This window comes from Electrophorus electricus, chromosome 17 (assembly GCF_041902795.1).
Source record: "Electrophorus electricus isolate QZ-2024a chromosome 17, ASM4190279v1, whole genome shotgun sequence".
Taxonomy (NCBI): Eukaryota; Metazoa; Chordata; class Actinopteri; order Gymnotiformes; family Gymnotidae; genus Electrophorus; species Electrophorus electricus.
The window spans coordinates 15,796,762-15,823,061 of NC_137513.1; the positions used below are offsets into that span (position 1 = coordinate 15,796,762).

Consider the following 26,300-nt stretch of genomic DNA (forward strand, 5'->3'; position numbering starts at 1 on the left):
TTGACAATTTCTCGCACAGGCACCTCCTGCCCAAATCCCTAAGCCCTTCCTGCCAAAGACCAGCACGCTGAGCACACACGAGACCTATGGATTTCACGAGCCACTTCATCGGAAAGTGCAATTATGAAAGACGTCTGTCGAGAGGAGGGGGGATGGGGGGAGAACACCATCTCTTGTTCCAGGAGTTGGGTTCATAATGTCTGCGCACTGGAGCGAAGAGAGAGGCCCTGCCATGTCCGCGAGGCCTGTCGGAGCACGTTATGTCAGCTGCTCTGCAGGACTGGTGTTCATGCAGACCGGAGAAACCGGGACCGTCCCTGCACCCGGCCTCTTCGGCACGGTCTGCAGCTCTGGTCTGTCTCACAGGCTTAATAATGCACGTTTATTTAGTGCAGAAGTCTTCTTATATTAAACCATACCACCTAAAGGCATTTAAATATGGAAAATAAAGTGTGTTCATTGGCTGAATTACACAGTACATTCGGTAGTGGTCATTCATTTAAGAATGTCCGTATCCCTTGCAATTTTACATCCCCTCCCCCAAATATATAAATGGATACAGTACTGGGTCCTTGCTTTTTATATAGCATAAAATGCATATACTGATTACATAAAAAGGTATGTTAAAGAAACACCTGCACTAGAATTCAAAACCTATAAACCTTGCCAAATTAAGTCACCTTCAAAAATACCACAGAAAGTCAGATTGCCACCACTTGCATCAACTGACGGAGTGAAATGGCAAGTTAGTCAAAAATGTTTAATTTCCCTGCCCTCAGTAATCTGAAAGCAAAACATCTGCATTGAATAAAATACTTTTCTAATTTGTGCCGTTTCAGCTGTTACTCTAGCATCACAGATATGACAATATTAAAGACTTTTGTTAACGATAAAAAGGCCTTTCAGAACCTCACAGAACGTCAAACAGTTTTGGTTTCCTAGGCGAATATCATGAGTCACTTTTATTAAAAGCATCATTACTACAGTTGGCAGCAATTTACAGGTCATCATACATGATGGTTTCAAAAAAAAAAAAAAAAAGGACAAAAGAAGAAAACATTTACAACGTTCATGTCTGTAAACTTCAAGGCTAGTTAGAATTGAGGTAATGCTGTTCAGCGTTGTAGCTAAAGTAACAAAAAGTCCATTCAATAGATAAAAGGTACCTGATTTCATTCTTACACCAGTGCATTAACGTGAATATAATGAGACAATTCGACTGCAGTAATTAATGTCACGTCATTTTTTTCCACACCTTTTCCGTATCTAAGTCAGAGAGTAAAATCGAACATTCAAAAGCTGCCTTCGTTATTGCTGTCTCCACAGGCCGAGTTGTCCCCTCACCCGTATAGATTGTCAGTGTGAGAGACTTGGAACAGTCAGAGTGTAGGCTATGATATGCGAGAACTTCATCCCTCTCCTCTCAGCAGAACAGTACAACGAAAAATCTAAAATTGTTTTTTCCAGCAGCAGAGAGACTTGCTTAATGCCGTTAAAATTGTACTCCACTGAATGTTACGAGATGCTACTCAATTGTTACAATACAACAGTAGAGAGAGAGAGGAGAAAAAACAAAACAAAAACACAAACAAAAACAAACTCAACCGAAGAAGCAGCACAGCACTATTGGAACAATTAATTCCTATATTTCAGGATGTTGCACATCTTCTAGAAAGCACCTCCCAGTGCTCCAAGACCAAATAAACGGGGGTGGGGGAAAACGAACAAAAACCCCCCGGAACCCTTTTGACATCCACACAACTCTACTACTGCCAGTTTACTCCCTGCCTACTCTAGCATTTGCAGAGACAGCATCATCGTGTTCCCCTGTTACCTGTCAACAAAACTAAACCAAATTCATAAAAATGTTTTGGGATATCAAGTTGGCATGTAAACAACTGGACTAACCACATTGTCGTATAAAGTTTTAAAACGGCATCCCCCGGGGAAATGGCAGAAGGCCAGTTTCATTCAGTCAGTCACTCTTGTCCTCGTCCTCCTCTCCAGGCTCTTCCTCATCATCCTCCTCTTCCTCCCCACCTTCTATGGAGTCCAGCTCCTCAGCCGGCCCTGCTAGGTCCTCATCAAGCGTAGATGAGTCGGCCGCCTTGTTCTGGCTCTCCCCAGAGTCGCTGTCTTCCAGCGTGTTGTCTGCTGCGTCCCCACTACCTGTTAAGGTGTTGTGGTCCCGGTCTGGACCAGGCTGTTTGCTCGACTCTTTGTCCTCACTGGCACCTCCTAAAGCTCCGGACATGGCATTCTGGAAGTCAGCCAGAGTAGCCGGGGAGAAGCCTGGCAGGCCCAGGCCCCCCAGGCCTGGGGGCAGGAACATGGAGGGGTAGAAGAGGCCCGGGGCCATGGTGGACAGCAGGAAGGGGTTGAAGGCCAGCGGGTTGGTGGACATGCCTGCAGCCGCGGCAGCAGCAGCCCCTAGAGCAGTGTCGCTGTTTGGCTCGCCAGACTCCACCTCAGTGGGTTTCTCCGCCTCCTTCTCCACCTCCTCCTTCTCAGCCACCTCCTCGGTCTCTTCGTCCTTCCTGGGCTTGGCTGCCTCATCAGTCTCAGCTTGCACGGGCGCTGCAGCGCTGTTCGTGGCCGCAGCGGTTGCGGCGGCTGCCAGATTGCCCCCAAAAAGCCCACCGAGGCTAAACATGTTGGACAGCCCGCCCATGCTGGGCAGCATGAGGGGCAGCATGGCGGTGGCGTGCTTGCTATCCGCTGCCCCACCCAGCGCTGGGGGGAAGCCCATGAGACCAGCAGCCAGTTGGAGGCTCTGCAGGCTCTGCAAGCTCTGCAGGCTGGTCAAGTCCATGCCGCCAAACAGGCCGTTCATCAGCAGGGGGTTCACGCCGGTGGACGTGGACGCAGCGGCAGCAGCAGCTGCAGCTTGTGCCGCTGCGGCTGCCTTGGCGATCTCAGACTTGGGTCGTCTGCCTCTGCGGCGGACTCCCTCCTCTCGGACCACTGGCCCCGTGAGAAGACGGTCGAACATGGACTCGGGGAGAAAGCCCTATGGATGAGATGATGGCACAGTCGCCATTTACACAAGTGAATGGCAAAATGGCCATCAGTGAAAGCATATGCAGTGTACAAACCAAATATAAAGCCTAGTGCCTGGACACTAAAAAACATTTTATATGTCAAATTACTAAACAGGAATAGCATTGTACAGCATAAGTAACTCACTGATTGCTTAACAATATCCGTCCAGTCTGGCGAGATGGCAAACTCTGGATTTTCAACCAGCCAACGTGGCAAATCCTTCATAGGAGGAGCCATAGCTCCTCCCATCTGCAGCCATAAGAAAACAACAACATTAGACTAAGAATTTTATCAAAGACGACTAAATAAATAATAATAATAATAAAAAAAAATAAATAAAAATAATAATAATAATAATAATATTATATATATATATATATATATATATATATATATATATATATATATATATATATATATATATATATATATATATATATAGAGCAAAAGCTCATGGTGAGTATTTGAGTATTGATGTGTTCCATGCCTTTCTCCCATTTCGTTTGTTGACCACAGGGACCCTCTCCTCCCCTGTCAGGGTGTTGATGTCAATCTTGTTGGGGTTGCGACAGCGGTGTCTCTTCTGCTTCGGTTTGGCCATCTGTGAGAGGAGCAGCTCCTCTGTCTTCTGCAGATGAACATGAGAGCCCAATATGCTGACCAGTCGCATTCCAACCATAAGCAATGAGCTAACATTTTATGTAAATTTGACACTGGCCTTGAACATACATCGATATCCTCCAATATAATTCACAAACATGCGGAGTGAGTGCAAATGTTTTTTACAAAGATTAACAAAATACAGTTAATGACCAAGACCTAAATGAGCTAAACTCCAAGCTCCTGCTTCATGCATGACCCAGCCTGTGTCCTCTGATGGTTTCCCAAAAGCAGATTAAAACCAGCAGCGATGACAAGGGCGGGGTTGGGAAGGCCACTCACTGGTATGTATCCAGGCATGTCCATAGTGTAGGTGGGGTGCTGTCTAAGCCACTCCCTTAGGTCCTTAGTGCTAGGCCCATCCTCTCCTTTGAGGTGGCCGCCCTCCTCTGGGGAGGTGCTTGAGCCCTTCTGTGCAGGGGCTGGAATGTGTCTCTGTGCCCGGCCCGGCACGTGTGCACCATCTGCAAAAGCTTTGGTCCTGTCTGAATCGTCCTGTAAACGGGAATACATGAGCGATAAATGTGAAATAAATAAAATGCATCAACACACACACACACACACACACACACACACACACATATATATATATATATATATACATACATACATACACATATATAAATATATATCTCTCCCTCTCTCTCCCAGTTTCCTTAGTAAAAGGATGCTTTATGCAAGGAAGTTTTGCATCCCTTTCTTTTCATTAGTTAAAAAGAATCAACGTCTGAATTCCTTCACAAAAATGTCGACCAACAGTGGAAGGCTTCCCAGCAGACCCTCATACCGTGTTTAGCTGGCCTCTCTTGCTGCCCATGAAGAGCAGCTCCAAGCCCTCCACGTTTTTCCTGCGTCCTCTCCGCCTTCGTGTGGGGAGCTCAGCTTCCAGCAGCGAGCCGTTTGCCCTGGACGCCCCGCCCCCTTGCAGCAGCTCCAGCTGGGCCTTGAGGGCGGCTGGCGACACCATGGTCCCAGGGAAGGCAGAGGAGGTGGAGGAGGAAGCCGAGGTGGTGGGGGCTAGACCATGCAGGACCTTAGTCAGGTCCATGGCTTGTGCTTGGCCCTCGGCGGCATGGGACTCGCGCAGCTGCGCCACCATCTCCATCAAGTTGCGGCGCTTGGCGGCTCGCTCCGCCTCGATCTCCACCTTCCTCCTGCGACGTCTCCGCTGTCGGGGGACAGACAGGCCCATTGCTTCATCCTGTACAAGAAACAGGCCAGAGGCATGAGAAGAGCATGGAATGAACAGTTTATACTGGAGACAGCATACTACGAGTTTAAAGTAAAATGGCAAGTAAAAATAGAATTTTGTAGTGACAGTCAGTTGTTTTTAAAACAAAAACAGGTGCTGTCATGGCAATCATAAAATTTCAAAACAAAAAAATAAACAAAAACCAAAACATTTAGATGCCTTTATAAATAAGAGAAATAGACAAAATGCTAGGATTCTTGCTTTGTTCTTTGAGGCATCAGCAGACATGTATATATGAGGTGCTTAGTTTCCCCTCTGTTACAGGAAACGAAATTCCCCTGTGTGTTTATTTCTCTGTGAATGAACAGGCTTTCAACTCATCCAGTACACTTTATACTGGCTGAAAATGGCGCTTTGCGTGATAAAGCCAGAGGAAGGGAGACTTGTGTCTCTGGGTGGAAGTAACCGAGCAAATGGTTGGGGCAACGCGGTGGTGGGAGGGGGCAGGGCTACTTGCCTTGTTGACCTGAGGCGACATGGTGAGGTCTTCACTACCGCTATAGCTGGTCTGGCTCACCATGGAGAGATCCCCAAGGCCCCTCCTTGGCAGGGGGCTGTCCGTTGTCATGGCGCCGTAGCCAGGCAACAGGCCTGGGAAGTCAAAGAACTGCCTTCTGTTGGAAGGCCACTTGCCCTTGATGACCACCTCACAGATGCTGTCCATACGATTGATCATTACCCTGTCCTGCAATACAAACATGTCAGACACGCACCAATGAGAGCAAGCGTGAGCGCCTTTATAAATGTACATTAAGGAAAACACCATACCTCAGTTAGGCCCATCAACTACAAACAGCACATTTGATTTTAGACCTTTTACCCTTACAAAAGTCTCAATATAATTTAATGAACTACGCCTGCATGAACTCAAAATCCGGTTATGATAGCTTTAATAAACTGGGCCTGACTAAACAGCCCACATTTAATCAACATCACGTGTCGCACCGTTACTGCAGGTACAGATATACCCATAGAGCCTATAACTATATTCCTTGGGACCTAGAACAAAATGGACCGTAGTTTGGCTGAGTGGTGGAAGTCCTACACCAACCTTTGGCCAGAAGGAGAAGGCAGCTCTGTCGTTGAACATCTGAGAAGCAGATGGTTCAACATCGTCCACACCAAAGTAGTCGCGCGTTTCGTCCCGGGCAGTGCTTAAGGACGCGTTACTCTCCTCATCAAAGATCTTCCTCTCTGACGAAACACCAACTGTTTAAAAAAACAAAAAACAAAACACCCCCCCCCCCAAAAAAAACAAAACAAACCCACCCCCACACACCACCTGAATGAATGAAACTGCAACAGAATTATATATGTGACAGTTATTCATAATTATCTTTCTTGGTCAATTTACAGAGAAACTGTATATATTCTATCAAGACAAGTAATTTCACTTGCGACACCACCCATTTTATTAACAACTAAAAACATGGCTGGGGTTACCATCAGCCTGTGAAGATTTCTCTGATTTGTCGTCCTCATCCATCTTCTCTTCCTCCTCTTCCTCACAGTTTTTTTCAGTGTTGCATTTGCTGTCTCCGTGGAGGTCTGCAGCGGTGCCATTCTGCTCCTGTGCGTCACTAGGAGTGGGGATGGAGAGCGCGCCCATTACTTCGCCCTCGGAGGTCCACTCCTCAGCAGGCTTCATTTCAGGAGCACTCTGGGTGTCTTCGTTCTTCACCTCTCGTGTCTGTCCTTTTCCGTCCTCTGCCTCCTCCATGTCCTCCACTGGCTCCTCCTTCTTTAGCTCCAAATCCTTTGCCTCCTCTTCAGTCTTCAGCTCCACTTCAGGGGACGCAGCCTCGGACTTCTCTTCCACCTTGACTTCCTCCTTCACTTCAGCGTTTTCCACTTTTGCACCTTCTTCTGTTTCGTCCTTCAGCTCTTCCTCCTTGACGAGGCTCAGTGGGGTCAGAGGAGTGGAGGTTGGCGGAGGTTCAGCACCCCTTCCCTGGGTGAACTTGCGGTGGGCCTCCAGGAAGCCCAACTCAGGGTCGTTGAGGATGTGGTAGTCAGTGCGGCTGACGCCGTGCTTCGCAGCACCGTGGAGGAGGTCAAGGTCATGTCGGCCGGGCTCCCACCAAACGGGGAGGTCCTGACCGGGCTGGCACAGACGCAAGCGCTCCTCCAGCTGGGGATGGGGCAGCACCTGCTCCCTGATCCGACGGAGCAGCTCGATACGGTAGAGCGTTCGCGATGCTCTCTCCTCCGTGATCGGGTCGATGATCAGGGTGGGGTCCGCGAGTTCTGCTGGAAATGTGAAAAGAATGAAATGGAGATGGCAATTTAAAAAAAGAGAAAGGAGGACACAGAGTGGCAGCAACAAAGGGTAGCAATATATTTAATAGGGGTGCAGAAGAGGATCTAAGGTAATGAAGACAGAGGATAGGGATGGATTGTCTTATAGCCCGTACAAGTGGCTCTCATAACCCATACACACACTTCCAACAGTGATCATTTTCAGTTCATACTAGCTTTCATCTATTACTCTTGCAGCCATTGTGTGCGCTTTGGCGGGTTGCGAGGGAGAGGATCTGTACCAGAGTCGGATTTGACCTCCATGCGGCACACACGCTTGCACATGGCCACGAAGGCATAGTAGTACTTCTCCAGACTCTCATCCGTCTTCTTGTCCAGACGGGCAAAAGCACGGAACTGAGTCCAGTCGAATCGCTGCCGGTGGATGTCGTAAACCACTCCAAATGTAGACACCACACGGTAGAAGTCTGCCTCCTCTCGCCTGGTCCATCTGGAAAGCAGACAAGGGCAGAAGGAGAGTGGAGGGAAGGAGAGGTTACAAAAGTGGCCAAGGGTGAAATATGGTGGAAACTTTCCAGTGGCAAGATGACAATTCTTAGATGTTTCAGAGAAAAATAAAAGTCTGGATTTATTAACAAATTATTCCACCTGAGTTTTACTAGTTTGGAGTCATTTTACAGAAGCTTGCTAAAACCTTTACATTTCAATTTCAGGTTATGTTCTAATCCTGGTAAACACAGGAAATTTGGCCTTAAACTTCACAAAATCCCACAGTTGCAAAATCAGTCACCCCACTGTGCCTTACCTCTGACGCCTCTCTTTGAAGTAGGCAGCCCCATCGGGCAACAGGGCGGCGCTCTCCGGCAGGAATGGTGAGCTCTTCATGAAAGATCCTCCATCGGCAAGGAATGCAGCTGCGGCAGCAGCCGCCGCTGCCTCTTGCCCGTAAGCCCCTCCTTCAGTTACCATGGAGAGGATGTCATCACGGTGACGCCGGCGCCGTCGGCCGTCGGGTTTGCTTAAGGCTTCCTGTCTCAGCTGCTCCCTCTTATGGCTGCGCTGGTAGGCTGTGATGAGACGGCGTAGGCGGGCGGTGAGAGCAGAGGCTGGAGGCCAGTACAGGTTACCCGCCTTCCCATTCTCCCCCAGCTTAGGGGCTACAGAGACAGCAAAACAAAAACATTAGTTATTTGAGATCAGTCCATACATACATTTACTGGGATGAAAAACGGGCCTGCCCAATAGACCAGTTGTTATCCATTATCACAACACTGGCACCTGCAATACTGAAAGCAGAAGGCTGCAGTATTGCAAATGAGTCCTTTAGCAAATTCACTTTTACATAGTACTTAAAATCAAGTATTTCACTGGCTTTCTCACTAGTCTCAAATACATCCCAGATGAGGGTTTGGTATTATGGTGAAATTACGTAATGCAAATAATGCAAAGCAACACACCATGATCTTAGATTGTTTTATAGATCTTAAGCCATGCAAAAATCAAATGGTTCCTCAATGATTTAATCATTTTGTCCACATGATTGGCTCTTATGTAAATGGAAAAAAAACTCATCTGATATCAGAACTATGAATACCTTCGCCACCCTCAACATCCATGACTTCTTCTTTATCATCAAGAGGAGAATTTGTGAAGTCCTAGAAGAGAAGGATAAAAATGATAGTTATCTCTCTCTCTCTCACACACACACACACACTCGATACATCAGCCTGCTTTTAAACTCACATCCAGGTCATCTTTGAAGGGCATGCGGAGTGGTTTATACTCAGGATCCTCATCCTCACTGTTGACAGAGACACCTCTTTAAAAAACAGTCTGCCAAAAACAATTCCTACAACAAAAATTACACGGGGGGGCGGGGACTATTCGGGGGACTAAAATTGACACTCATTCAATCTCCTTAAACACAAGAACATTTATCTAAATGTCAGTTTTAAGAGGAGGCCTGACCTGAGATTAACTTGCAAAACAGCAGCAATGAAACAAAGCCATTAAAAATGTGCATGATGCATCAATCTGAGGAAACCAGTACATGGTATCTGACACAGAGAACAAAGTGTACGTGTCTGATGTACTGTTTGTAAACACATCCTGCTATATTTTAAACATTCAAGATTGAGCTCAGGGACCACATGAAATGAAGCAGAGGGGCAGTAGGGCTCAAGCCTGACACACTGTAACAGAGCGTTCTGAATGGGACACGGAACAAAGGAAAGAGCTGGTAAAGGAGGAGGAGAGCGAGAGAGTCCCTCTCGCTGGGGCTATGATTTCGGGCCAAAATTACCCCTCTCCACCATCTGCCACCATGTCCGCTCCCCTCTGCTCAGCTGCAAAAGCTTTGGCATCAGGCATGCCCACTCTCTCCAGGAAACACAGGGTGGGGTCCGCTCGCATGGTGTTATACTTCTCATAGCCTGGGGGGGAGAGAGAGAGAAAGAGGAGAGAGGAGAGAGAGCGCACTCAGGATCACTTGGTACTAAACACAGACTAGACTAGGAGGGGGCTCCAAGTTCAGGAAGTGCTATTTTGAAACAGACATGGATGAATTACAAGAAAAGCAGACGATTTCATGAAGTTATTACCAAATAGCAAAAAAAAAAAAAAAAAAGAAAAAAAAAAAAGTCAACCTTCCATGAAGTGAGGAGGAACCAACCACAACTACCACATGAAACTGACCTCAACCAAGTTAAGCAGCATGGAAAAGCAGGTAAGAAGTGTGGAGTCCTCAGAAGGATCTTCGCTATAGAGAAACATCTCGCTTGGAATAAAAACCAAATTCATAAGTGGGGAGGAAAATATTTAAAGAAAATGAAAGGGGAGAAAAACAAGAGGCTGTTCTAGGAGGATGGCGCCCGTTGAAACCATCCAAGCAGAACAGATTCAAGGCTGCAGAGCCTGGCCGTGCGCGGCAGGGGAGATGATTGGCAGGCTGGACTCACTCGGGCTGAGAGTTGCTCCCCCCGCCCCTGCCCGTCCCTCCCTCTTTCCTTCCCCCCTCCCCTGCCAGAACATCACATTTCAATTAGGATTTATGCGGTGACACATTGTTCCTAACTGCCGGCACTGCCCGAGCCAAACTGTAATCATGAGGGGGTTTTATAGGCTATCATTCTTCCCCGCACAGCCCCGGACCTGCCACCTCTCTCCTCACTGCTTCCTCCCTAGACCTCCCCACTGAATTGGGATTATGATTAAGAACAGGCTGTGTTGTACACATGCTTGTGTGTGCGCGCGCACACGCAAGCACAGAGGCCAGCGGAGTTAACGAGGCAGCAAAAGGCTCTTGGGAAGAAGAGACAGAGAGCGAGAGAGGAGTGCTTATGCAAGGGAGAGAGTGAGAATGAGTATGAGAGAAGGAGCCATGAGCAGTAGAGGGGTCTATGCATGGACTGAGCTGAAGCCCACTGAGAGGTGCCTCTCATCTAGAAAAAAGGCAGCTCTAAGAGCCAGTGACCATCACTGAATATTTATTTATTTATTTATTTATTTAAAGTTGCCCATTACTACATTTAAGACCATCACAAGAGTACTGCTAAGAATCCCCACCTTTCTCTCTCCCCAAAACAGTTTGTGAAAGGAACACACACACACACATATATATATAAAATATAAAGTGTGTGTGTATATATATATATATATATATATATATATATATATATTTATTTTATATACACACTCTCACACCCCCACACCAGTTTCCAGAGAAACAGAGCATTTCGGACAGAGGTCCTTCATCGGCTGTGCAAGCAAAGCATCCGGTCATTTTATATGATAACACATCTCAGATCAGAGGAACATACAACTGTGGTCAAACTGGGAATTGAACAAGTTTGCCTGGAGCTCTTCTGCCTTGAAGGTGAATGAAAGGCAGGAGGAGGAGCCTGATGGCACTGAGGCATTAGAAGGACCTGGGTCTGCTCTCTCCACATGCACGGCTGGCCCAACAACCAGCCATTTGACAAACACTGTCCGTCACTTCCCAGCCATATTACAATGGGTCACCATAGGCAATTACAACCCCCTCAACCCCCAACCCTGTCGCCATGAGAACACCAATCAGACAGCAGGGGCTGCAAGCTCAGAGGAGAGGAACTGGGGGTTGGGCTTACCATGCTTGAAGACTCCGATGAGAAGTGACTTGTCGGCCTCCAGGTCCCACCAATCGGTGGGGACTTCAGCGTGGAAGGGCTGTGGGATCCAGATATCCAGTTCACTGCAGGCAAAACAAACAACAACGGCAAACACACACAGGAAGGGTGATTAAGAGCTGGAGATGGCCGCCACACAGAGTAATCTGATGAGAGCGGCTGTAACGTCGATCCAGACATCTGGAAGGAAACGCGGCCATTAACACGCCGCGTCTCATTTAGAAGCCATTTCTCAGCCAGGCCGTCTGCGGCCAACCTGATTATGGCCGAAGATCTAAGCCGGGAGCTTCTCTTGCACTGTACCAACACGCGCACATGCACACACACACACACACACACACACACGAGCTCAGGCTCAATTAGAACTTCAGTCAGGTCCTCGCTTGCATCAATATGGCAAGCACGTCAGCACATTAGACATGCATGCACATCTGGGCAAGAGGCAGGGTGAAGGAGGAGGAGGGAGAGGGGGAGTGAGTAACTGAGCGAGAGAGAGCGAGAAAGAGAGAGGAGGGGGAGATGAGAGGGATGATGGAAGGAGAGGAGAGATAACAGCAGGCAGGCTTTGGAGTAAGGGACGGAGAGATGCCAACCTTGAATCTGTTCCCTCCAGGATCCGGTCTGCCAGGTCCCCGATGACTTCCTGTCGCAGATAGTACAACATGCGGACCCGCAGCAACACTCTGAAAGATAGCGGGGGGGGGGGAAGCAAAGGGAAAAAAAAGAAAGAAAAAAAAGAGCAAGTGGAAGAAAGAGGGAAGGAGAGAGAGAGAGATATACAAGATGGTTTGAGTTAACGGAGTGACACGCAAAAGACAGACAAAGAATGAAGAGGGAGCGGGACAAGGGAGGGTGGTGGTGGTTTAACAATAAAAGCATGAGCAAGTTTTGGCCAGCTCTGTCCGGTGCCAGCAGTGGCGGGCGGCATCGCCGGCGGGGGCGGGGGCAGCGGCAGCGGTTGAGGCAGTCGCTCTCTGGCATGTGCCACAACTCATCCATCATGCTGCCAGGCCTGATTAGCCATGCTGTGCGCCAGCCTCCACGCCTGACAGATGGCAGCACATAATCACCTCTGTGTGTGCCGCCTTTTCACCCGCTTCCAACAGGTCTGCCTGGCTGGCACCTGGCCTGGCACCATGCCGCTGCACCGGGGGGAGACGCCTGCCAGCCTGCGCCCTTCCCTACCTACGCTACCTGCCTCCTCCTCCTCCTCCTCTCCTCCCTCCCACATACATACTGCGCTCTCCATTAAGTCTTCTTCCACTCAGCCCCCCGCCTCGCATGGTCTTTCTCCACATCTCTCACTCGCCCCGTGTTGGTTTTCTATCTAAATGCTCTCTGAGAAGTTGGCTGCTGCACACGGGACCATGCTAAAAGTATGGAGGCACAAGTTTGCAGAGCAGCAAGCAGATGGCGGGCGGTCTGAGCACCGTGCAGTTATCGAGTCGGAACGGCTCCTCAGCTGTTGCTCTGTTCCTTTCTTGGGTTGAACAACCGGGGGGGGAGGAGGAGGAGAGAGAGAGAAAAAAACACGAGTGTCCAAGAAAGGGCGAGTGCACACAAGAGTGAGTGAAAAAGCAAGTGGATAGAGAGACAGAGAGATTCAGTAAGCGCAAGAGAGCGCGAGCGAATGCATGGGACAGTGAGAGAGCGAACGCATGCCAGCCAGTGTAAACCTCACCCCCTGTGAGAATGAACAATACTGGCCTGGCAACAGAAATTATTCATCAAATGAAACCAGAGAGGTCTCAAAACAAAGAAGGGCAGACAACAGTGTTGTGGCGGGTGACGGACATGCAGGGTGAGAGACAAAACCCCGCCTGGTGCCATGAACAAATGGATTAATTATTGACAGCAGCTTGAAATCTTTAATTTAAGGAATGGAAAAAAAAAAAGAAAAGAATTAAAATTAAAAAACCCCAAAACCAAACCCTCACACCTCACAATGCAGTGCTCCTGCCTCATTGCTCATTAGTCCAAAGTGTTTGGCGTGTGCGCCTTGGAGAGGCAGGAGGCTCTGTCCTCTGCCAGATTCAACCGTTTCTGCCGATGGAAACCACTTTTCCACAGCCATGTGCGCTTCAAGGTGCCTAAAGTGCTCTGCGAGCCAAAGAGCCTCAAGCATTTGCGCATCAAGGTCATTTCTTACCCCCACCACAGTCATGCCAGTTCGCTCGTGATTCCTTTGCGTTGCAAAGCTGCAATTCACACTGTAAACTGGCAGGATGACAGAACCCATTTTAAGCTAAAATGATAAAAGCCCATGAAGAAATCCCTTGGCCTGTGCAGGAAAGCATTAGTGTGTCAGCAAGTTGAGGGCTGAACAGCTTACTTGTTGCAGTGGTGTTTCAGGTGCCTCTTGTAGCTGTCCTCCTGGAGCAGGAGGTCTGGGTTACAGTCAGCTAGCCAGTCGGCCTGTGGAGCATGGGTCTGCGTGGCTGCAAGCTTGCCCTTCTTTCCTTTACGGCCTCTGGGCACAGGGGCAGACAGGCCTGCACATCCCGACGTGCAAACACACGTGCGCGCAGACACACACACGACAGAGTCCAAGAGTTAAGACATTTAGAGCATGCATAGGATGCCTACATAGCCAAGGTATATCAAAAAGGATCCTTCACAGATAAAGCAGATAAGATTAAACGAGTCTTCAAAGCAGCAGATTTTCTATGGGGGTTGGAGGGTCGTACCAGAGTGGTTGGCAAGTGTGCGGCTCTGCCCATCCTCCGTGGGGGTGATCAGGTCCCAGATGAAGCTCTTGATGTTCTCATCGCCACGGTAATGGAGCAGACAGTAGGCCAGCAGGGCTCGGCAGATGATCTCCACGTCACGCTCCCGCAGGGGCCGCTTAAAGCGCCCGTGGGACAGGATGTCCCTCCAGCGGCCCCAGCTAAGCGGAGCCGAGAGCACAGGGTCAGGAAACCAGAAGAGCTAGAAGAACCTGTGCTACCATCCCAGATGTTACGCACCGCCATGAAATCTCACGGCCTTAACTGCTCTGCCAAGTAGTTCTGGCTAATTTCAGTGAGTGAATGTTGTGGCAGGCAACGAACATCAGCAGCAGAATGAGGATGCAAGATATGTTCAAGTTTGCGGCTAGAGAAGACGGGGGGAAAAAAATGCAGGCAAATGCAGGCTGACTGGCAAGGGGCATGACCGCTGAGCCCATGGGGAGAGTCAGTGCCCTTGATATTGGATGAAGTACTCAGGCTTCATATAGGCACAAGAGGATAGAGCGACATCCTGCAGGGCTTTTCAGGGAGGGAGGGAGGGAAAGAAAGAGAAAGGGAAAGTATGTTAAAAAAAAACTGAAGAGAGAAGGGGGATGCGTGTCTGCGTTTATTCCATAGCCGTACACTGGCTTTCACAAAAACATCTGTCAAAAAACCTCCTCAAACTTGATGGATCCAATTTGCCACACTGCTCAGGGTATAGATGCAGCTGACTGAAGAGGGACATTTTAAATATACTAACATTACTGGTCAGATATATTGCTGGCAGCCAGCCATGATTAGTGGCAAGAGCATGGCGGCTTGGTGCCTAAAGTAACTGTATGCGTTAGATAGCGCTGTGTCTACCACTGGCCAGGGACAGGCAGGCGCGACTAACCCAGCCCTGACTATGGGAGGATGCGAGTGACCGTACATCCTCATCCCAAGCAGAAAATGACAAGACAAGGGGGTGGTGTGGGTGGCGAAGAAATGGCACAGGAAGCCGAATGTCCCGCCTCATGGCGTCGCAATGGATTTTCTGCCATGGCCAGATTCCATACAGCAATCCAGCCCCTGGCTCCATCAAGGGATCTAAAGAACGTGGCCTGGAAAAGGCTGAGTGGTGGTGTGTGTGTTTGTATACATACATGCATACATACAAGAAACTGCTACACAAAGGGAGTGTATGTGCAGATGTTCTGTGTTTGAGAGGTTGAAGATGTATATGGCATATTGGTGAACCTTCAAGCTGATTAAACAAGTCAAGAAAAACCCAGCCTGAAAACAGTCAAGCCTATGGCCACTCACCCATACACCAGCAGGTTCTTCTCCACCCTGAAGCACTCGCTGCGGGGGTAGCCCTGGGTTCTGTCCTGGGGCCTCCGAGGTTTCTGAACAGGCTTGTCCTCAGAGTCACTTTCCAGCTCCGAGTACTCCAGCATCTCGTCCTCCTTCATGGAACTGTAGTGGCGTGTCTGCTTTCTCACCCGAGGGGTGTCAATTACCAGGTTATTCTGATAAGAGATGTAATTTGGTGTTAGGATAGCCTTAAGGGAATAATAATAATAATAAAAAAGGCTAAGTTACTGGACCTAGTGTACATCTACCAGTCATCTCTCATCTTTCAAATGGTATGGAGTTTATACACAGACAACAAAGCGGGGGATAGTTTTCTGTTCACATATTATAAAGCTTAGGTTAAAAAGCTTCACTAAAGGGCACTGGTAGAAAACAATATCGTGATAAAGTACTTTAGGTTCGATCTAAAAAGACAGTTCCTTTCAGCAGTCATAAGCTGCTTAGAGCTTCTAATTCTCCAGAGTAGCGGAACAGTGGTAATTACAGAAAACGCTTCCCATGGCCAAGTTTAAACAATTTCGCCTTTGCCCAATTACAGCTACATTCCACGCACTGTTAGCCTGGGGAAATAATCCTCATTAATTATGCTCAGATAGCATATTTATGAGGAGTGACACCAGAGTGGCAGGGAATCTACCCAGACCTAGAATCACCCCTCTATCAATTATCAATCCCCGGCCAGTTATAAACCGAAACTCATCAGAAAGCCACTCTGAATCCGGCATTATTGAAACTATATTTAACAATGATTAACAGGCGTCTATAAATCTCTTACATCACTATAAATGAAAGTGCCCTAGCTTAGTGCATGGCTTGAACCACATCTCCCATGTGACATTTCTTCACACGAGCCCCAAGTTCTCATTCTACGGTTAAAAGTGTGCACTTGAAGTGGCTTACCCTGCCATTGAGCACGTCGAGGTCCAGCTCTGCTTTCTTTGCCCACTTCTGCCAGAAATCTGGGTCCTCCAGAGAAATATCCGTCCTATTCCCCGAGGACACAAAACTCGCCTGGTGAATGTGGGGGGAAAAGAAATAAATAACTAAGGCGAGCAACATTTTACCCTTTAATTAAATGTTATTTATAGGACAAGATGAAACGAGGCAAGCCAGGTATGCAAGGGTAAATATATCGATCGATTAATCAAAGCTAATAAAAGCAGTGTGCTACTGTTACCTTGGCAAAAGTGGAACCCTTCCCCTCAGACTCGATAGTAATAGTCTGCGTGCGCCGCTGTAAGATCTGGTCAATGTCCTCTTCACAGAATTTAGAGCCCTCGTCTTCTTCGTCCATAAGGGCCCCATATGCCCCTTTGCGCAGAAGGTCCTCAATCTCTTTCTTGGAGAGCTGCTGTACCTGAAACATCATGCATCAAAAAAAATAAATAAATTCAACAGAGATGTCCAAGCATACATTTTTATTGCAGATTTTTTAATAACTTGCAGATATTTCAGGTAGATAGGGTAAAGGATGGAAAAACACAGTGCAGAGATACTAGAGGCAAATCCAGCTGCCAACACAAGAACGTGTGTTTGATTAATGAACCATCTGGAGTGGTGTTGCGAGCAGGGTGAAGCAGTGGTACAGCAAGCAGCACGTACCCCGTTGGCAGCACTCTCCCTCCCGCTCATGGACTGAAGCACAGCTTTGTCAAGCCCCAGCTTCAGGCTGGCCTTGTCAAACATCTCCCGCTCATATGAGTTCCTGGTGATCAGGCGGTAGATCTTCACGGCCTTGTTCTGACCGATCCTGTGGCACCTTGCCTGGGCCTAAAGGGGGAACGCAGAAAAGTCAGTCATTCTCGCTCCCACAGACACCCATACAACCTGCCCAACACTCCCCTGTGGACAACTGAGAAAACCTCTCCACTTGTATAACACAACAAGCACATTCCATCCACTCACTTGGCAGAAAATATTCTATTATGAAGGAGCTTTGGTTGAATAAAGTAGTTTCCCACGGAGGCTACCAGCTGTGTGCAACTCGCCAACAACCCGAAGCCTCCACAGTGAGAAGACATGCACGTTGCAGACAGATAGCATTTGTACTCACCTGTAGATCGTTTTGTGGGTTCCAGTCTGAGTCGAAGATGATACAGGTATCGGCGGCAGTTAGGTTGATGCCTAGGCCTCCGGCTCTGGTGCACAGCAGGAACACAAAGCGGTCCGAGTCAGGTCGAGAGAAGCGGTCGATAGCGGCCTGCCGGAGGTTGCCCCTCACTCTGCCGTCGATACGCTCATATGGGTACCTAGAGCACAGAAACAGTTCTCTCAAGCGCTTCTACACACTAAAGGTATACCAAAATGAGAAACTCCACCAACTGAATTGCTTTTATATGAATCATCAAATCTTGGGGTGGGGGGAAATCAATCATTATTAATTATGCAAAAGCAGCTCATCTAGCAAGGCTGAAACTGGATCTCACTAGTGTTTCTCTCTCAAACCAGGAAGCAAGCATTTTCTAAATTTGCAGATAAACAAGAAACAGGAAGCCCCTTCAGTGGAATACAAAAGTAAGCAACACATGCATTGTCCTTGGGTGTTTGCTAGCAGCGTTGTGAAGTCCTACCGTCTCTGGATGAGATAATCCTCCAGGATGTCCAAGCAGCGCACCATCTGGGAGAAGATGAGCACACGATGGCCACCTGCCTTCAGCTTGGGGAGGAGCTTGTCGATCAGCACCAGCTTGCCTGCCGCCTGGATCATGGCCTGCAGGTGGAAGTCTGGGTGGTCTGTGGGGTGGCTCTCCCGGAACTCTTCCATTATCTTCTCCTCTGCACCTAAAGGGGTGTACTTCAGGTTAAGTACTACTTTGAGCAAGATCTGACATCATCTTGTAATCTCTCTCAAGAGTATGACAATAGCTTGTATATGATGAATAAATAATTGTGAATACAACTTTTACACACAGACTTAATTCATTTTTCACTCAACTCTATTGAAACTTTTTCTTTCAATACATTAACAATTTTTGCTCCTCAACAGGCAGTAGGGGTATGTGTATGTTCTCACCATTGATGAGGTAGGGGTGGTTACAACACTTCCGCAGCTCCATCATGGTGTTCAGAAGGTTGGGCACGTTGGCCCCTCCCCCTCCCCCACTGGCACCTCCACCCTTGGACAGGAAGGCAAAGTTTTTCTCCAGGATGGCACGGTAGTATTTCTTTTGCACATTGGTGAGCTCCACCTCAATGATGGTCTCCTCTTTGGGGGCCAAATTCTTCTCCACGTCCTCTTTGAGCCTTCGCAGCATCATGGGCTTCAGAATGCCCTGCAGCTTTTGCACCTGACAGAGTGAAGCCAAGCACTTAGCACTGAAACACTAACAGAACACCACTCGAACACAAACAGCATCACTCCAATACTAATATTTCATTCTAAAAAACACTAGCATGTCTGTTAAACAACATTCCAATTATTTTTAACATTTTAGGAAATATTTACCATCTTTGAAAAGACCTTTTTGGTACTCTTACACTTTTTATTAACAACGTACAGATTACCATCCGCCATAAGATAAAACAAATAATCTTCCCCTAGTTGGTAAAGTACTGCAAGATGAAGAATGGATAAAGATCACACCTGCTCCTCAGTTTTAAGATCTCCAAACTCCTGCATGAACGTAGACTCCGAGGGGAAACGGTCTGGCTCCAGGAAGTTGAGGAGGCTGAAGAGCTCCTCCACCGTGTTCTGTAGTGGAGTTCCTGTCAGTAGGACCTTGTGCTCCTGCAGGAGACAGATTTTTTTTAAAAAGCAACCACACACCATAACAGGTGAATAAGAAATGTATTAGGGTTTGAAGATTCTAATGCATCCAAGTGCAGAAGTCAAATGTCCCCATGGCTACTTTGTCCTAACCTGCAATACACCCAGCTCTGGACCAGGGAATCCAGCACCCTGCAATATACCCAACTCTGGCAGCTGTCTTGCTCCAACCAAGCCTGGAGGAAAAAGGGAGACACCCACCATGTCCATCATCTTGAGTCCCTCCAGCAGTTTGCAGTTCCTGTTCTTGAGGCGGTGCGCCTCATCAATGATCACGCAGCGCCATGGAATGCTGCGCAGCTCTGGGCAGTCCGCCAGGATCATCTCAAACGTGGTGATTATGGCATGGAATTTGTAGGCCCCCTTCATCACGCGACCCTGGGAGAGGGTGGAGCAAAGCACAAGTGATGACAAGGGTCCTGCATTGTGACTGGGCAGACTTAACATATAGCTAAGGCATGACCAATGCCAACGAACACACCAAATACATACCATGTTTTAAAAACAAGCCCACCATAGGTGTTCTTTACCTGTGCATCTCTGTAGTTCATCTCATAGGCCTGGATGGTGCGTCGGCTGGCCTGGCTGCCGTGGTAGACGACCACGTTGAGCTCTGTCCAAGTGCGAAACTCACGCTCCCAATTTGGGATGGTGGAGAGGGGTGCAATCACCAGGAAGGGGCCGCAGATGCCCTTCAGGTAGATCTCATACAGAAACGTGATGGACTGGATCGTTTTTCCCAGACCCATTTCGTCAGCTAATATGCAGTTTCGTCTAAATGAGGTCGGGGGAGGGGACAGAGGAGGGGGAAAAGAGTGTTTGAGCGCTTGAATTAGATGTCTGCTGAATGGAACACTGGAGCCTAAGTGGGGAATAAAGCTGTTCATTAAAACCCCTTAATTTAAACAGAGGGAACTACATTCAACAGAAAAGAAGGTGTTGTGTGTAATTGTGCCCTTATGGCCTGCATTAATGAGGGTGCAAAACAGTAGTGCTGGTTGGGTAATGGGTAATTGCATACATACGTGTTGTACCAGTTGAAGAGCAGCCAGTTGACTCCTTCCAGCTGGTACTCCCTGAGTGTATTGCCATTTTTATATTCCCTGGAACTCTCGGATTTCTGCCAGTCGCTGGTGGGAGGTCGCTCCTGTTTCAAATAAAACAATTCCCGTTAGTGGTTTTTCAACAACCGCAAGAACGTGGCCCTTTTCCGCCCCCTCCCCCCCCCCACCACCACCCTGCTTCTGTCTCTCTCAGGCCTCCACACAGTGAACACAGGCAGAGTGAACAGAGTAGCAGGTCTCACCACACGTTTCAGCTCCAGGTCCCGTGCCATCACACTCTCAAACTCCTCAATCTTGCCCTGGTCAATGTCTGCTTTCAGCTCCCATGTGCTGTCTTCGTATGGCAGAGAACACCACTTCACCAGATAGAGAGTCACAGACTGGCCAGGGCACAAACACAAAAAGACTTAGTCGCAGCAGTGCAGGCCAATGCTCATCTGGACTTTTACACAGGGCAAAGGCTGCAGCCTGACAACTTACTACATCAAACTGAGCATTAACCTTTAACAGTTGTTCAAGGAAAGGGTCTCTAAGCATCTGTGCATTTCACAGCTCATTAAGAACAAAGGGAAAAGAAAGGAGCAGTCATATACCTCTCCGTTCTCATCTGTGCTCTCAGAAACATCTAGAACCCTGTCCACCTCCACATAGTCGGGGTTGAAGGGTTCATCATCCATCTGGCAATCAGAACAGTGAGCCCAGTTAGGTTGAAGGTGTGTAGGAAGGCATATATAAACAATGCATGCAAATGCACCTTGATGGGGATCTAAGTGCATCATTTAACGTCTGCTGCGGGTAGTGTTAATTCCATCTGGGGAATCCCCCATCTAAACTGCTGCAATCTCCCATACTTGGTGAGAGATGATTGGCTAAGCAGAGCAAACCTTCTCCTCTCAAGTTTGTGAATGAATACAACTACTCAGTCACTCCGTTGCCTTGGTGTTGGGAGCAAGTAAGAAGGTTTGACAAGGTCATTATTTACTGACTTCACACGAACCTGTTCAAAAAGACATCATAAAAATACACAAGCTGTTCTTGCCATGTCATCCCATTAACCATCATCAGTGGAAACTGGGGGGGAAGGGGTGGGGTGGGAGGGGGGGTAGCAAAATGACTGGACAACCAGGAAATGTAGGGCAGGTACTAACCTCACTTAGGAAGTTGTTTAGCGCCTGTTTAGCTTTGAACCTCTTGACCTTCTGGTGGATTCTTTTGTCCTTCTCCAAATCCTCGATATCAGCCCAGCGGCAGTGCAGGTACGAACTATCAAAAAGGAGCATAACCAGAGTCATCAGGTGTTTTAATGTAAACAAACTAGTCATGGCTGGCTAACTTGCAGTTAACCACAAAACAGTCACCATTCTGTCACAAAATAAGCATGTGTAATACAAGAGGTTTTTAAAAAAAAATAATGAATTAGAAATTACACTGGTACATGAAGCTGTGCTAATAACCATCAGAAAATGACACTTTTACTATTCATAAACGCACATCATCCCCCATTAAATACGTTGAAGAGGCATGTCATGCTATAACAGAAAACAGGTAGCATTTGTGCAAAAGGCTTAAATAAGACTGATGCACATTAAGACAAACATCTCAGTTCTGGCAAAGGAATCTGCATTACAAGGCAGCCATTTTAGAAGAGACACTCACAAACTCTTGAATTTGACATAAAATTCTTCGACTTCCACTTCCTCTCCAGAATCCAGCTGAAAAAGGAAGGGCAGGAAAAGAGGGCAGGATTCATTGCTTTTGAATGCAGTCAGGTGTTCACCATTTGTTTAACATAGTATGTTCAAAGTTCAATGAGAATCAAATCACAAAATCAGCACTGCAGGGAAGCCAAGGGAGAACAGCCTAAACTTAACAGGACATGCCCCGCCTACACATACTACGTTTCCTGTGACAAAACGTAAGCAGTTGTCATTTTCTTGGCATGCATATTTTTGTCTGTTTGTCTGTATCGCCCCAGGACAAAAGCATAAACGACAAGCATGAGCCAGGGAGGAGACAACAAGCTCAAAAACCCAGACGGGCCCTCTCTCCCTCCCTCACTGTAAAGAGTAGTGCGGTATGCCTTAGTCATGAGTCATGAATCACTTCAGCCCCTCCACCACACACAGCCTCACTCGCAGGGAGTTGACCCGGCCCTGGCTTCCTGCCAAAACCACAATGCTACGGCAGACGCCAAAAATCTACCATTTCCTCGGGCGGGAGCCCATTTGCAGCTGTGCTACTGAGAGCCTCGCGCCGTGTGTATTATTTTTGGCTGGCGGACTCTCGCTGCGTGGTTCTGAAAGGGAGCAGCACTGCCTGCCGCCCGGAGCTGCTTAAAGTGGAGCTCGATCGCTCCAAAAGGAGGGGGTGGGAAGGCTCTCACGCTCCCGTCGTCCCAGCCGGCTCAGTCTACTGCTGCTGCTGCTACTACTATTCCACACCAGTGGTGAATCAGGAGTGTGGGGATTCCTTTGAGGATTAAGACTACTGCCTCTACAGTGGGATAAAATTTCTCTGCTCTCTGAGATTTCTTTGTTATGGGCTCTAAGGTGGAGGGCTTTGACGCAGCAGTGGTGCGAGGTGCTGGGCTACGCGGGGGGAGGATTTGGGCCAAGAAGCAGGAGAGCCTCAACTGATACATTACATAGTGGGGAAATTTACCGCTCACCTGCTTCTTTACTGTACGCATACCCATGATCTTTTCCACAACTGGGCCCTCTGCATCGGGCATCTCCTATCACACACACGCAGAAAAAGGGACAACAATAAATCAGTCAGGGAACATGGCTCCTCCATCACAACAAACAATCTGTTACATCAGTGATTTTCCTGCTCTGCTGTGGTGACCATCAGTCCAAACTGATCTCAGGACTGTGGTTCTACTCTTAGGCTGGCACATCACAGCAGCTGGCACTACTGACCGTCTGCTCGGAGGTAGTTGAGGGAGATTTGGGTCCCGGAGAGTCATCGCCATCGTCATCATCAGAGATCCTGAACTCCAGGTCCTCAGTGTAGCGCTTTCTCTTCACTTGCCTGCTTGAGCGTCTCTTCTGCAGTGCGCACACACACATGAATTAAACAATTTAAAGTCATCAGGTCACACCGGTAAAACTCACAGGCAAGGGTCATGGAAAATGTATTACGTACAAAGATCAGTACAGTTAGGTTATCCCTGGGATCTTATTTTATTTCTTGCTTACTGGTAACATATACAAAAGCTCTTAAAAGTAAATGGCCACATGGGACAAAAAACACAAACATCCAGCTTCTGCACATGAACTGTAGAAACTGACTGATGCAAGTCCTTTTGCTGATATTTTTAGCAATTTCCTATCATGCTGGTAAACCAGTTCTTTCACATGGGTTCTACTGGCATTTAAATTTAGATACCTACACTGGTACACACAGGGAACACTTACCATCTCATGGAGTCATTTAGCTCAGTCATAGAAATACACCCTAAACCAAATAATCCTGACTTTGAACCATTGTTTCAACACTGCATTTTCAAGTCCATATACCATGCACAAAAGGGTTTCATTTGCTCTGAAACAAGCCTCAACACTCAAGTTTGACTACAGTGGACTTCTCAACCACAAGAGGTTGTAAGAGGGTGTTTAGCTGACCAGGAAGACCACATGCTTTCCTTCATCAGCACTGAAGAACTAAAGTGTGTTTAATCCTATAGGGCACCAGCAATATCGGATTAATGACTTAATGCCCAGTTCATAAGAGACCATTAATTTAAAACAATATAAACTGGTCTGTAAAAAAACAAAACAAAAAACAAACAAAAAAACCCCCCGCAAAACCACCACGACATCATTTTACAGGTACATACTATGCAAATCAGGCCCTGGATAATCACCTTGGAGGGTATCAAGCAATCCAGCAACGCTTGCTTTCTTAAACACAATATGGCTGATTCATAAAAACAATCCCCTTGTTAATCGCAACGTCCACATTGGCCACACTGATATCGGCTCATGCACAAAACAAAGGAAGTCAGCCAATCAGTGAGCTCGCCCAAGATCTGTTCCTGTGCAGAAATCTGCAGATGGTCTGGGCTGGCTAGCTCGGCCTGTGCCAGGCAAGATGGTGGAGCACAGCAGGCCATAACCAGGCACGTGGGAGACTGTCCAAACTAAGGTAAAAGGCATGGTAGCATGGTAGTCTAGATGTGAACTAGTAGCAGTAAAATAACCTAAAACAGGTTCTAGATAGCCATCAAGATCTTTTGGGGCGTAATTAAATGTGGCTCCATTTTGAGCAGAGCAACATACCTTAAGTTACACTTCAACTGAAACTGCTAGCTTGCCAACCGACGATGCATGATTCCAGATTTGAAGCGTCTGCACACACAACAGCAGTTACCTGAACACCATCGTCATCCTCTTCCTCTGGGGAGGGCGGGGGCGTTTTCTCTGTGTCCGAAGTGATGGAGGGCTCCCTCTTACGCTTGGCCTCCTTCCTGGTGCTGCTCTCAGAGTCCAACTTCTTAGCACTATGGACAGAGAGATCACAGAATCTGAAGGTAGAAGCCCATAGACTACAGTTGATTGTATGCATCATTTGCTGTGTTTTTATTTTGTTGTTTTTGTCTCTCTCTTTTTCAGGGTGCGCAAAACGCATTGTACAGAAAAGCGAACAAATAAATTATAAAATAAAGTGGGCTTTGAGGGATGGCCAAAACCATATTTCTTTATGCATTTCTTCTATGGTAGATTAGCTCCTATTTGGTGTGGGTGGGGGGGCAAAGTAGTAATACTGCATGTTCCCAACACAAAAACACAGATAAGAAAGCAAGCTACACCAGAGCTGTAGAGCGGGCTCGCTAACTCCATTTCCAGCTCCGAATCCTGATCGCTTGCTCTCCCTGCCACAGATTACACAATGCCCTGGAGGCTCGTGCACACACCCGCACTGGGGCCCCCCTCTCCTTTCATTTGAACGCCAAGAGCAATCAAATCGCCCTGGTAACCGGCGGTCATGTGACCCGCACCTGTTCCTCTGGCTGGACGCCACTGGCTAAAGCCATCTGCTTGCCTCAGTCAGACACTCTCTCCCCCTTCTCTCTCTAGCACCTGCAGCAGCAAGACTCTGTGGCTTTGGGTTTCATACTGTCACCGCTCAGCAAACATAGCCAGAAAGAAAGGGGGGGGGGGGGGAGACATACAAAAGGAAAGAGGGATATATATAAAAAAAAAAGTGGGGGCTATGAGGGCATGAAGAGCTGGGGGTGGGGGGTGGGGTGCGTGCACTGGAAGGGCGGATGACACGCTCGCATTCGATGGCCTGACCTTTCTGATTCACAGTGGTGGCCGGGGAGTGGCTCGGACCGCGACTGCCTGAGCAGCTTGCCTCTAGGGCTGGATACAGACAACACACCAACTTCCATCTCTGCTGAAGGCACACAGGCTCAGCAGCATATCCCCCATCCCCCAGCACCTGCTCCCAGCTCAGTGCATGGAGCCAGGCAGCAGGACTGAGAGCACCAGGGTCTGCACCTTGCGCTCTGAGTGTGTGTGTGTGTGTGTGTATATATATGTAAAAGAGGCAGAGCTTGAGGGTGTAACTGGCATTAGGAAGGAGCGAAGGCAGGGGTGGAAGCAGGACACGGAGCTCGCTGCTCCTTCTTGCGCACGCGCACACGGAGGAGAGGGCCAGGGGGTTAATGGGACACCTGCCGTTGCCGGTGAGATGACTCATCCTCAACTGGACGACCCCCCCCCCTTGCCTCCTCTAACAGCAGCTGCTCTCTTACACACACACACACACACACACACACACACACACACACACCCAGTTTAGCCTCCTCAGCTCCTTTGCAGTCACCATCACACAAGTGAAAATGTAAACACAGATACACAAACAAAGACATTAACACAGAGAGAGAACGAGAGAGAATGAATGAGAGAAGTCCAAAAGAAAAAAGCAGCTATTAACATCTGACCAAGCACTGGATAATTTCTAGACACAGACTTGCTGAACTCAAGGCAGAATTAAATGTAATCCAGTTATCAT

At 47.9% G+C, this 26,300-nt stretch overlaps 1 protein-coding gene across 8 annotated transcripts in view; it reads right to left on the reverse strand.

Moving 5' to 3' along the window:
* Positions 1 to 928: 928 nt before the first annotated feature.
* chd7 (chromodomain helicase DNA binding protein 7) overlaps positions 929 to 26,300 on the reverse strand; it is a 45,773-nt gene continuing 20,401 nt past the window's right edge. For 5 of the 8 annotated variants that reach the window (XM_035533957.2, XM_081699643.1, XM_081699646.1 and 2 more), the window contains 35 exons: positions 24,651 to 24,780; positions 23,198 to 23,326; positions 22,945 to 23,010; positions 21,933 to 21,988; positions 21,425 to 21,539; positions 20,870 to 20,953; positions 20,519 to 20,656; positions 20,238 to 20,359; positions 19,743 to 19,986; positions 19,414 to 19,590; positions 19,030 to 19,173; positions 18,460 to 18,733; positions 18,017 to 18,227; positions 17,500 to 17,695; positions 17,049 to 17,216; positions 16,624 to 16,803; positions 16,347 to 16,457; positions 15,396 to 15,601; positions 14,067 to 14,266; positions 13,712 to 13,871; positions 11,973 to 12,062; positions 11,341 to 11,444; positions 9,516 to 9,645; positions 8,957 to 9,014; positions 8,808 to 8,868; positions 8,019 to 8,370; positions 7,495 to 7,703; positions 6,398 to 7,204; positions 6,006 to 6,163; positions 5,412 to 5,639; positions 4,490 to 4,903; positions 3,985 to 4,197; positions 3,530 to 3,670; positions 3,187 to 3,291; positions 929 to 3,010 (listed from right to left, as the gene is read on the reverse strand). In XM_035533957.2, the coding sequence (XP_035389850.1) occupies positions 1,976 to 3,010; positions 3,187 to 3,291; positions 3,530 to 3,670; positions 3,985 to 4,197; positions 4,490 to 4,903; positions 5,412 to 5,639; positions 6,006 to 6,163; positions 6,398 to 7,204; positions 7,495 to 7,703; positions 8,019 to 8,370; positions 8,808 to 8,868; positions 8,957 to 9,014; positions 9,516 to 9,645; positions 11,341 to 11,444; positions 11,973 to 12,062; positions 13,712 to 13,871; positions 14,067 to 14,266; positions 15,396 to 15,601; positions 16,347 to 16,457; positions 16,624 to 16,803; positions 17,049 to 17,216; positions 17,500 to 17,695; positions 18,017 to 18,227; positions 18,460 to 18,733; positions 19,030 to 19,173; positions 19,414 to 19,590; positions 19,743 to 19,986; positions 20,238 to 20,359; positions 20,519 to 20,656; positions 20,870 to 20,953; positions 21,425 to 21,539; positions 21,933 to 21,988; positions 22,945 to 23,010; positions 23,198 to 23,326; positions 24,651 to 24,780 (7,216 nt within the window). In that variant the 3' untranslated portion in view covers positions 929 to 1,975. The remainder of the gene's footprint in view (positions 3,011 to 3,186; positions 3,292 to 3,529; positions 3,671 to 3,984; positions 4,198 to 4,489; positions 4,904 to 5,411; positions 5,640 to 6,005; positions 6,164 to 6,397; positions 7,205 to 7,494; positions 7,704 to 8,018; positions 8,371 to 8,807; positions 8,869 to 8,956; positions 9,015 to 9,515; positions 9,646 to 11,340; positions 11,445 to 11,972; positions 12,063 to 13,711; positions 13,872 to 14,066; positions 14,267 to 15,395; positions 15,602 to 16,346; positions 16,458 to 16,623; positions 16,804 to 17,048; positions 17,217 to 17,499; positions 17,696 to 18,016; positions 18,228 to 18,459; positions 18,734 to 19,029; positions 19,174 to 19,413; positions 19,591 to 19,742; positions 19,987 to 20,237; positions 20,360 to 20,518; positions 20,657 to 20,869; positions 20,954 to 21,424; positions 21,540 to 21,932; positions 21,989 to 22,944; positions 23,011 to 23,197; positions 23,327 to 24,650; positions 24,781 to 26,300) is intronic. The other 3 variants (XM_035533959.2, XM_081699645.1, XM_035533960.2) reach the window with 3 other exon arrangements.